The following is a 12473-nucleotide window of genomic DNA, read 5'->3' as shown; positions in this document are numbered from 1 at the left end:
TGCAGTTTCAAATGTAGATATGATAGAACCTAGTAAGCTCAAGAATCTGTACACCAGTTGATTGACAGTTGAGAGGCGGGACCAAAGAGCCAAAGCTCAACCCCCGCAAGCACAATTAGGTGAGTACACACACACGATCTTCCGGAGGGTAGGGACTCGTTTCTCTCAATGTTTGCTGGTGATGCAAAAATTATGAGGAGGATTGAAACAGAGAATGATAGTAGGAGTCTACAAGATGACCTAGACAGACTGAGTGAATGGTCCAACAAATGGCTGTTGAAGTTCAACCCGAGTAAATGCAAAGTAATGAAACTAGGCAGTGGAAACAGGAGGCCAGATACAGAATAAGAGATGAAGTACTTAATGAAACGGACAGAGAGAAAGATCTAGGAGTTGATATCACTCCAAACCTGTCTCCTGAAGCCCACATAAAAAGAATAACGTCTGCGGCATATGCGAGGCTGGATATCATCAGAACAGCGTTCAGGAACCTGTGTAAGGAATCGTTCAGAATCTTGTACACCACATATGTAAGACCAATCTTGGAGTATGCGGCCCCAGCATGAAGCCCGTACCTTGTCAAGCACAAGACGAAGCTGGAAAAAGTCCAAAGGTATGCCACTAGACTAGTCCCAGAACTAAGAGGCATAAGTTACGAGGAAAGGGTACGGAAAATGCACCTTACAACACTGGAAAACAGAAGAGTAAGGAGAAACATGATCACTACCTACAAAATCCTCAGGGGAATAGACCGGGTAGACAAGGATAAACTATTCAACACTGGTGGGACGCGAACAAGGGGACACAGGTGGAAACTGAGTACCACATGAGCCACAGAGACGTTAGAAAGAACTTTTTCAGTGTGAGAGTAGTTAACAGGTGGAATGCATTAGGCAGTGATACATATAATCATCAAAATCATACAAAACCCAGGAGAGGCAAAGAGAGCAAAAGGCCATCAGTGAAATAGAGAGAAATCCGAAATATTTTTTCTCCTATGCAAAATCAAGATCAAAAACCACATCTAGTATCGGGCCCCTGCGAAAGGAAGATGGAACTTTCACAGATGACAACAAAGAAATGAGCGAGTTACTGAGGAAGCAGCACGACTCTGTTTTCAGTGAGCCATTAAATGCACTAAAGATTGATAACCCAAATGAATTTTTCATGGATATGATACCAACATCAAATCATATATCAGACGTCGCCCTATCCCCACTAGATTTTGAAGAAGCCATAAACAGTATGCCTATGCACTCTGCACCAGGCCCGGATTCTTGGAACTCCATATTCATCAAGAACTGTAAAAAACCACTATCGCAGGCCCTTCACATTCTGTGGAGACAAAGCCTAGATACTGGCGTTATCCCTGACATACTAAAAACAGCAGAGATAGCACCACTCCATAAAGGAGGAAATAAGGCAGAGGCAAAAAATTACAGACCGATAGCACTAACATCGCACATCATAAAAAATTTTGAGAGAGTGCTAAGAAGTAAGATCACAAAATACATGGAATCACAGCATCTCCATAACCCCGGACAACATGGTTTCAGAACAGGGCGCTCTTGCCTGTCGCAGTTGCTGGACCACTATGATATGGCATTAGATGCTATGGAAGACAAACAAAACGCTGATGTAATTTACACAGATTTCGCAAAAGCTTTTGATAAATGTGACCATGGTGTTATTGCACATAAAATGCGTTCAAAAGGAATTACCGGGAAAATAGGCAGATGGATCTACAATTTCCTGACTGACAGAACCCAATGTGTAATAGTCAACAAAATAAAATCCAGCCCATCAACCGTGAAGAGCTCAGTCCCCCAGGGTACTGTGCTTGCTCCAGTACTTTTTCTCATCCTCATATCGGGCATAGACCAGAACACAACCTATAGCACTGTATCATCCTTTGCAGATGACACTAGGATTTTCATGAGAGTTGGCAACATAGAGGACACGGCAAACCTCCAATCAGATGTAGATCAGGTCTTTCTATGGGCTACAGAAAATAATATGGTATTCAACGAGGATAAGTTTCAGCTCATGCGCTACGGAAAATTTGAAAATATAAAAACAGAAACCACGTACAAAACGCAGGCAAATCATAACATAGAACGAAAAGGCAATGTAAAGGACCTGGGTGTACTCATGTCGGAAGACCTTACCTTTAAAGAACACAATAAAGTAGCCGTCACAACTGCAAGAAAAATGACAGGTTGGATAACAAGAACTTTTCACACTAGAGATGCTATACCGATGATGATACTTTTCAAAACGCTTGTGCTCTCTAGAGTGGAGTACTGCTGCACAATGACAGCCCCTTTCAAAGCTGGAGAAATTGCTGACCTAGAGAGCGTGCAGAGATCCTTTACTGCTAGAATCCAATCAGTAAAACATCTAAATTACTGGGACCGACTAAAGAGTCTAAATCTGTACTCCCTTGAGCGCAGGCGGGAGAGATACATAATAATTTACACGTGGAAAATAATTGAGGGGCTGGTCCCAAACCTGCACACAGAAATAACACCACATGAGACCAGAAGACATTGCAGGATGTGCAGAATACCCCCGTTGAAAAGCAGAGGTGCAACAGGTACTCTGAGAGAGAACTCTATCAACATCAGAGGCCCGAGACTGTTCAACACGCTTCCACTACACATAAGGGGCATAACTGGCAAACGCCTCACAGTGTTCAAGAGAGAACTGGATAAGCACCTCCAAAGGATACCTGATCAACCAGGCTGTGACTCATACGTCAGGCTGCGAGCAGCCGCGTCTAACAGCCTGGTTGATCAGTCCAGCAACCAGGAGGCCTGGTCGACGACCGGGCCGCGGGGACACTAAGCCCCGGAAGCACCTCAAGGTAGCCTCAAGGTAGGTGATGTGGTGGAGGCTGACTCCATACACAGTTTCAAATGTAGATATGACAGAGCCCAGTAGGCTTAGGAATCTGTACACCAGTTGATTGACAGTTGAGAGGCGGGACCAAAGAGCCAAAGCTCAACCCCCGCAAGCACAAATAGGTGAGTACACACCACTGAAAAGAAAATAAGTGGGCCGGTAGCTGATGGGACAGCACGCTTGATACGTAGTCATGTGGACCGGGGTTCGATTCCCAGGACCGGCAGAAACAAATGGGCAGTTTCTTTCACCCTGATGCCCCTGTTACCTAGCAGTAAATAGGTACCTGGGAGTTAGTCAGCAGTCACGGGCTGCTTCCTGGGGGTACGTGTGGTGTGGAGAAAAAAAATAGTAGTTAGTAATAGTTGATTGACAGTTGAGAGGCGGGCCGAAAGAGCAGAGCTCAACCCCCGCAAGCACAACTAGGTGAATGCATACACATACACACACATATATGGCGATGTTTGTAGACGATACAAACTTAATGAGAAGAATTCAGACAGATGAGGATTTTTTCAGATTCTCCAAGATGACCTGGAAAAGCTGCGTATTTCGTTCGAGAAATGGCTTCTAGGTTTTAACACCTGCACGTGTAAGGTGATGGAAGTAGGACAGCTCACAGGACACCAAAATGACGATACACAATGATGGGAGACTACCTCCCTTTTAACAACTTCAAAAAAAGACCTGTGAGTGGACATAACAACAAACCTAACTCTGGAGGCTCATGTAAATAGGATAACATCAGCAGCATGCTCGTCACCAGTAAAAGTGAGAACATTATTCAGGAATCTAAATAAGGAGGCATTTAGATCTTCATACACTGCCTAGGAGAGATCACAGCCCTTCATCTAAAAACTGCATAAGGAAACTTGAAAAGGTTCAGAAGTTTGCAACGAGACTCGTTCCATAATTGCGAGGGACGGAGCATGAAGTAAGATTGAAAGAACTAGTCCTGACCATGCTAAAAAAAAAAATAAGAGAAAAGAGAGAACATACACCGGATATCATAAGCGGTATATGCAGAGTTAGTTATCGTAAATCTTCGTGAATAGAGCGACGCCCTTAAGTTTCTTGGGAGTTTGTGTTCGATTCTCGAGTGATTGGGCACCGTTCCTAAACTCCGGCTTAGCACTTCCTCCTCAGCATTATCTTGCCTTACCTTCAGAAATATAAATAATTTGTTGATGGATCTGTAGACAACTCTTAAAAGGCATAATCTGGGATACACAACGTCAACACTAAGCCCTCGTGACGTCAAACATTAAACAAAGCTGTCAGCCGAGGCTAACGACTGTAAAGAAACCAGAGACATGCTCTCGAGATGCAATATACAGAGACAAGTCGATAAGGTAGGCAAGGACAGGCAAGTTAATAACCACAGGGGGGGGGACACAGGCACTGAAGTCTGTCATGTTGGAAACAGTTTCAGTATCAAGGAATTAAGGCACACGAATTAACTTATTCCCAGGCCAATATCCGCACCATTTTCAACCTCCCTAACTTCACCACATAAGATTAAACCAGAGTAAATATTATTGGAACCTTTTCACTGAGAGTCAGTACCTGCTAGCACTCCCAACTGTACTAAAATGCTGTTCACAGGACGAGGGACAATGTCCTGGGACAAAAATGAAAACAAACACTCAACTGGTTGGACAGGGGTGTGGCGGCGGTGTGTCTGGGCGCGGACCCCCGGATGCTGGTCCCCCCTGATGGGGGAGGTGGGAAGCCCTAGCAACACTGCCCCACACACACCAACCTTATAGGTCAATGTCTCTCTCTCTCTCTCTCTCTCTCTCTCTCTCTCTCTCTCTCTCTCTCTCTCTCTCTCTCTCCCTCTCTCTCCCTCTCTCCCTCTCTCTCTCTCTCTCGCCAAGTGTCACTTGGTCGCCTGTTCCTAGGGTACAAGTTTAGGTACGTCTCTATGCAGTTTAGTATTCATATGAATTCGGCTTGAGGTACGTTTCAATCATACTTGGTTATGTTTGTCTCAAGCTTGGAGTAAGTTTCTATCATGCTTAAGTCATGTTTCCATCATGCTTAAGGCATCTTTCTATCATGCTTAAGGCATCTTTCTATCATGCTTAAGGCATCTTTCTATCATGCTTAAGGCATCTTTCTATCATGCTTAAGGCCTCTTTCTATCATGCTTAAGGCATCTTTCTATCATGCTTAAGGCATCTTTCTATCATGCTTAAGGCATCTTTCTATCATGCTTAAGGCATCTTTCTATCATGCTTAAGGCATCTTTCTATCATGCTTAAGGCATCTTTCTATCATGCTTAAGGCATGTTTCAATCGTTCTTAAACGTAAATAATTCTTGGAAAATGTTTGAATCGTGTTAGGGTTAATTTGAATGTGCATGGAATACATACCAATGTAGTCACCAATTTGCTGAACTGATGACGTTATATCATTTCCTCCCAACCCCCTTAACTTCCCCCACCTTCCCCTCCCCCACCTCACCCTCACACTCCACCCCTCTCCCACACCACCTTCCCTACCCTTCATCATCTCCCTACCCTTCACCACCTTCCCTACCCTTCACCACCTTCCCTACCCTTCACCACCTTCCCTGCCCTTCACCACCTTCCCTGCCCTTCACCACCTTCCCTACCCTTCACCACCTTCACTACCCTTCACCACCTTCCCTACCCTTCACCACCTTCCCTACCCTTCACCACCTTCCCTACCCTTCACCACCTTCCCTACCCTTCACCACCTTCCCTGCCCTTCACCACCTTCCCTACCCTTCACCACCTTCCCTGCCCTTCACCACCTTCCCTACCCTTCACCTTCCCTACCTTTCCCTTCATCACTATAACCAGCTTCAATGTATATTCCATATGAGACAAAGTAAAATTTAACTGTGTAGAAAATAATATGCTTGATAAACCTTAGAATGTCTGGAGTCTGGTATTTAGCAAGATTAAAAATTGGTATGATTTGCCCCTTTGTGCAAAGGGGTGGGGTGTGGGTAAGGGGTGGTGGGGGTTAACCCCGACCCGCTTATGAACATCCCGGAATAGCTACCAGTAACCTGGCAAAGTTTGTTGGGGCTAACCCCGAGCGTCTGGTAGCCAACCATAAAATACAGGAAAAACATAGATTTTCTTATATAAGTATTGTTGGGAGTATATTGTAAGCGCTTGTGTCAAATATTATTATGATGTTTAGTTCATGAGTTATGTAGTAGAGTGTGATCTAGCGTCACCTTCAGTTAGGTTACCGGGCGTCACCTTCAGTTAGGTGACCGGGCGTCACCTTCAGTTAGGTGACCGGCCGTCACCTTCAGTTAGATGACCGGGCGTCACTTTCAGTTAGGTGACCGGGCGTCACTTTCAGTTAGGTGACCGGGCTTCACCTTCAGTTAGGTGACCGGGCGTCACCTTCAGTTAGGTGACCGGGCGTCACCTTCAGTTAGGTGACCGGGCGTCACCTTCAGTTAGGTGACCGGGCTTCACCTTCAGTTAGGTGACCGGGCTTCACCTTCAGTTAGGTGACCGGGCGTCACCTTCAGTTAGGTGACCGGGCGTCACCTTCAGTTAGGTGACCGGGCGTCACTTTCAGCTAGCTCACCGGGCGTCACCTTCCGTTACCGTGGGAACGTGAAGCAGTTTCTTACAGTCATGTCTTGTGTTAAGTTTTCACTTAAAGAAGATAACTTATATTTAGCCTAATTATTTTTCCTTGACCCTTACAGGATCATCAGACGAGACCCTTTGCTACGCCCACACGCCCTGCCACTACACCTGCCACACTCCTCCACCTGCCACGCCCACCAACCACGCCCACCAACCACGCCCACCAACCACGCCCACCAGCCACGCCCACACGGCTTGCTTCGCCCCGCCACAGTACCCACCTCCAAGCAGCCCACATCAAGGCTAAGAGAAGAGACTGGCACTCAGGGACAATACGAGGAAGAGAAAGTGAGGTATAAGTGAGAGAAAGGTAGAAGTATTTGGAAGAGAAGGTGAGGAAAGCGAAATATAATTGTTAATTGTAATTTCCAACACTGCCTGGAACCACCCGCAATTATATAAACAAAATCTAGCTTTCGTTCAATAGTTTGGAAGAGAAGGACATACATATTATAGAAAGTGGGAAATCTACTCCAACGAAGAATACACAAAGTGGGAAATCTACCCCAACAAAGAACACAGAAAGTGGGAAATCTACCCGAACAAAGAACACAGAAAGTGGGAAATCTACCCCAACAAAGAACACAGAAAGTGGGAAATCTACCCCAACAAAGAACACAGAAAGTGGGAAATCTACCCCAACAAAGAACACAGAAAGTGGGAAATCAACCCCAACACACAGAAAGTGGGAAATCTACCCCAACAAAGAACACAGAAAGTGGGAAATCTACCCCAACAAATAGTTGGAAATCTGCAACATGTTCCGTTCGAAGACGAAATCAGAGAAGACACTGTTGCTGCCAGGCTGGAGGCAGACGCCGCCGCCCAATATACAGCAGGAGTCGTCCGCCATGAAGCAAGGAGCACCCAGCCTGCTCCCGCCTCCTGTTACTACCTACGGCGGGTGAGTCGAGCAAAGGTGTTGCTGGGCGAGGCACCATAGTATGCTCCTTTCCCACATCAGACGACTCGACGAAGCTTGGTTTCTATATCATAAAACTGTATTTATTATGCTAGGATGGACTGCTGTATTTATTATGCTTAGGTTGGACTGCACTGGCTCGGTTGGGTTAGGTTAGGTTGGGTTGATCTAGGTTAGGTTAGGTTGGGTTGAACTAGGTTAGGTTAGGTTAGATAAAATACAAGCAGACAGATCAATCCAGTACGTCAGTGTAGGAAAACTGAGTATGACTACTTCAGGGCTATGGTGGTAGTTGACGGGGCTGGCAACACTAGGGTAAGCACTGTGGTGGTTGTTAGAGGGGTAGTTGTGGTTGTTAGAGGATAGTTGTGGTTGTTAGAGGGTAGTTGTGGTTGTTAGAGGGTAGTTGTGGTTGTTAGTGGGTAGTTGTGGTTGTTAGAGGAGTAGTTGTGGTTGTTAGAGGGGTAGTTGTGGTTGTTAGATGGTAGTTTTGGTTGTTAGAGCTAAGATAAGCTCAAAGTCCCAGACCTGGTCCATTGTTCATCCAGCATTCAAGTATCCATTCTTGGCGCCTTCTTTTGATAATTACTTACTGCCCATTTGCGAAACCTGTACATCTTCCCTCGATCACGGCGGCTTAGTTTACATTCATTAGAGTTTATGAGCTCCGAGGTTGTCTGTAACAATAACAACCTCGGGGTTGTGAAGTTCCATAGCTTGTAAACTGTTTAATAAATGCAGACTAAGCTGTCATGGTCTTGGAAAGATGTACAGGTTTCGTAAGTGGACCCTAAAATAGACCGTGAGCAGCAGGCGAACATCGCAGCAATGAGTGGTGTTTACACTTATTATTATTAACATCTTTATTGACAAAATTAATTACAATTTTGCCTAATCTGAGGATTTTGATAGGTCTTATTAAAGTTAACACTGTCAGAGATCTCACCCTAACCGCTTCACACTAGATTTCTCTTGTGTCGCTGATATGACCTTAAGTCCCAGTAGTTGGCGCTTGAGCGTGTACCCACCCAGATGTACTCACCTAGATGTACCCACCCAGATGTACTCACCTAGATGTACTCGCCTAGATGTACTCACCTAGATGTACTCACCTAGATGTACTCGCCTAGATGTACTCACCTAGATGTACTCACCTAGATGTACTCACCTAGATGTACTCGCCTAGATGTACTCACCTAGATGTACCCACCTAGATGTACTCACCTAGATGTACTCGCCTAGATGTACTCACCTAGATGTACTCACCTAGATGTACTCACCTAGATGTACTCGCCTAGATGTACTCACCTAGATGTACTTACCTAGATGTACTCACCCAGATGTACTCACCTAGATGTACTCGCCTAGATGTACTCACCTAGATGAACTCACCTAGATGTACCTACCTAGATGTACTCACCTAGATGTACTCACCTAGATGTACTCACCTAGATGTACTCACCTAAATGTACTCACCTAGATGTACCCACCTAGATGTACTCGCCTAGATGTACTCACCTAGATGTACTCGCCTAGATGTACTCACCTAGATGTACTCACCTAGATGTACTCACCTAGATGTTCCCAACTAGATGTACTCACCTAGATGTACTCACCTAGATGTACTCACCTAGATGTACTCACCCAGATGTACTCACCTAGATGTACTCGCCTAGATGTACTCACCTAGATGTACTCACCTAGATGTATCTACCTAGATGTACTCACCTAGATGTACTCACCTAGATGTACTCACCTAGATGTACTCACCTAAATGTACTCACCTAGATGTACCCACCTAGATGTACTCGCCTAGATTTACTCACCTAGATGTACTCGCCTAGATGTACTCACCTAGATGTACTCACCTAGATGTACTCACCTAGATGTACCCAACTAGATGTACTCACCTAGATGTACTCACCTACATGTACTCACCCAGATGTACTCACCCAGATGTACTCACCTAGATGTACTCACCTAGATGTACTCACCTATATGTACTCGCCTAGATGTACTCGCCTAGATGTACTCACCTAGATGTACTCACCTAGATGTACCCAACTAGATGTACTCACCTAGATGTACTCACCTAGATGTACTCACCCAGATGTACTCGCCTAGATGTTCTCACCTAGATGTACTCACCTAGATGTACCCACCTAGATGTACTCACCTAGATGTACCCACCTAGATGTATCTACCTAGATGTACTCACCTAGATGTACTCACCTAGATGTACTCACCTAGTTGTACTCACCCAGATGTACTCGCCTAGATGTACTCACCTAGATGTACTCACCTAGATGTACCCACCTAGATGTACTCACCTAGATGTACCCACCTAGATGTACTCACCTAGATGTACTCGCCTAGATGTACTCACCTTGATGTACTCACCTAGATGTACTCGCCTAGATGTACTCGCCTAGATATACTCACCTAGATGTACCCACCTAGATGTATTCACCCAGATGTACTCACCTAGATGTACTCGCCTAGATGTACTCACCTAGATGTACTCACCTAGATGTACTCACCTAGATATACTCACCTAGATGTACCCACCTAGATATACTCACCTAGATGTGCTTGCACGAAGTTCCGAGCCTCCGAACGTTCGTAGATTAATGCAATGATTCATTTCTTACGCTTTTATCGCATTTACATTTTCAATTTTGAAACGAATTTGCTTGAACGATTCCTGTATCTAACCTATTCCATTTACTGATAGTTCTAACACTGAAAAAGTTCTTCCTGGTGTCTCTGTGACTCATCTGCGTTGTGCTGTTCTGCTGTTCCTAGCATTGAACAACGCTGTTTTGTCTATGTCAGTTTCCCATAGAATCTTATATGTTGTTATCATGTCCCTCCCTCTCATTTTTTACAGTGTGATAAAGTCCAGTTCTCTCAGTCTTTCCTCATAGTTCAATCCCCTCAGCTCCCAAACGAATCTCGTTGCAGATCTTTGGACCTTTTCTAGTTTCTCTTTATCCTTTTTCAGATAAGGGTTCCATGCTGGGGGGATGTATATTAATACATCGCCATACACACACAGCGATGTAGCACACACGCACACATACACACGTACAGTGTGTGCGTGTGTGTATGTACATCGCTGTGTGTGCACGGTTTAGTAAGTTATTTTTAGTATTCATAAAATTTAGCTTCACTACCTGCGATCCAAATTTTAATTATATAATGAAAACGCTTTATTTTTCATATTATCTTTTCTCTTATTTACACAGACGAGACCAAAACTAAATATATATTTCGAAATATATATTCCAAAGCTTTCGGAATATATATTATTGGGAATAAAATTCCCAATATTATATATATATATATATATATATATATATATATATATATATATATATATATATATATATATATATATTTATATATATATATATATATATATTATTGGGAATTTTATTATTGTTATCATTGTCATTATAACAAGGGGGACGAAGTCTCATTAGATAAAAAAATATAATAATTATAACCGAGGTAATGAATGACTTTACGTAACATATTAAGACAGATTAATTAAACACACAGCTAGTAATGGGTTAAATAAACATGACTTTATATAACTGAAGCTTTTCTAACACCACTGCCACCATCCCACTTCCCGCTGGGAACTATTCTAACGCTTCTATTTTCTAATTCACGAATGTGAATTAGCTCGGAATATTATTCTCTTTCTCTTTTAAACTAAACCAACTTTAACAGAATTTAAATCACCCGTCCACTCTTTAAGGGAAAGGAATAATTTACCCTAAATTAGTTTCACTATAAAAAAGTTAAATAAAAGAGTTCAGAGAGTTATTTTATAGTTCAGAGAGATGAATGATATTTATTACTTCCTCTCTCCTACCTCGCCCCTCCTGCACGGTGTGAGGCCTCACTGCTCTCTCTCTCTCTCTCTCTCTCTCTCTCTCTCTCTCTCTCTCTCTCTCTCTCTCTCTCTCTCTCTCTCTCTCTCTCATATCATGTGTTCCCTCGTGTACAGGGCAGACACAGGAGAGGGGCCGCCGCCCCTGGAGTCCCCCCTGGTGTGCAGCGGTGACCATGGTCGGGTCCGCAACGGCTTGGGTGTCCTCCTCACCTCCTTCTTCCTCGTGGCCCAGGTGGCTGGCCTGGGGGTCCTGGCCCTCCCCTGGGCCATTGCTCAGACAGGTGAGTGTGTGTCCACACGGGTGAGCGTGCATGAACAATGCTCAGGTATACTTGCTGATTGGTCCGTAAACATCACCGTCCTTGTGCACTAACTTGCCCCGCCCCGACAGGCTGGGCTGGGGTTGGGCTGCTGTCGGCATCCTGCGTGATCGTGGCCTTCGCTGCCTGCCGCCTCGGGACCTGCTGGGTGATCCTTGAGGAGAGGTGGCCTGAGTACCAGCGGGCCTGCAGGAAGCCTTATCCTGCCATGGCTCTGAGGACCCTGGGCAGACCTGGCTGGTGAGTGAAGGAACACACACAGTCAAGGACTGGAGACTTGGCTGGTTTGTAAATTGAAATCACGAGAATGTACAAATCCACAAGGGCCGTGACGAGGGTTCGAACTTACGTTCGAGAGGATCCCAGACGCTGCCTTAATGGACTGAGCGTCTGGGATCCTCTCGGACGTAAGTTCGAATCCTTGTCATGGCCCTTGTGGATTTATTCATTTGATGCATCACGCTATTGTGATTTCTGTTTGCACAAGAATGTGATATATCAGTTAGAAAAAGATTAAAGCCGTATGATGGGATCGAACTGGCGTGCCTGGAGTCATCAGGCGTTGAGGGAAGCGAGAGTGTAGTTTCCTTAGATATAATGGATGAATCTTAGCGCTCATCTTTGTGTGTAGTTGTTTATTTGTGTGAGTATAAATGTAATTATTTAAATATTGCTACGTGAACTAATCTGCGCTTGTAGTGATCCTTTAATTTGTATCATTTTTATTACTAATAATTTAAAAACTTTCACTGTGTGTGTGTATTCCCTTCACATA

The 12473-nt window shown here is 44.4% G+C and overlaps 1 protein-coding gene across 5 annotated transcripts in view; it reads left to right on the top strand.

Annotated features, from left to right (window-relative positions):
• The window catches only part of LOC123760461 (uncharacterized), a 34441-nt gene that overhangs the window by 5109 nt on the left and 16859 nt on the right, over positions 1 to 12473 (top strand). For all 5 annotated transcript variants that reach the window (XR_011229335.1, XR_011229336.1, XM_069328859.1 and 2 more), the window contains exons 2-4: positions 6612 to 7456; positions 11493 to 11659; positions 11770 to 11938. Coding sequence is in view for 3 of the 5 variants with exons in the window: in XM_069328859.1 (XP_069184960.1) it covers positions 7311 to 7456; positions 11493 to 11659; positions 11770 to 11938 (482 nt within the window). In the remaining 2 variants the exon portion in view is untranslated. The remainder of the gene's footprint in view (positions 1 to 6611; positions 7457 to 11492; positions 11660 to 11769; positions 11939 to 12473) is intronic.

Source organism: Procambarus clarkii, chromosome 22 (genome assembly GCF_040958095.1).
Source record: "Procambarus clarkii isolate CNS0578487 chromosome 22, FALCON_Pclarkii_2.0, whole genome shotgun sequence".
NCBI classification, from domain to species: domain Eukaryota; kingdom Metazoa; phylum Arthropoda; class Malacostraca; order Decapoda; family Cambaridae; genus Procambarus; species Procambarus clarkii.
The sequence above is the reverse complement of the archived record's forward strand: the minus strand, read 5'-3'. Positions and strand labels throughout refer to the sequence as shown.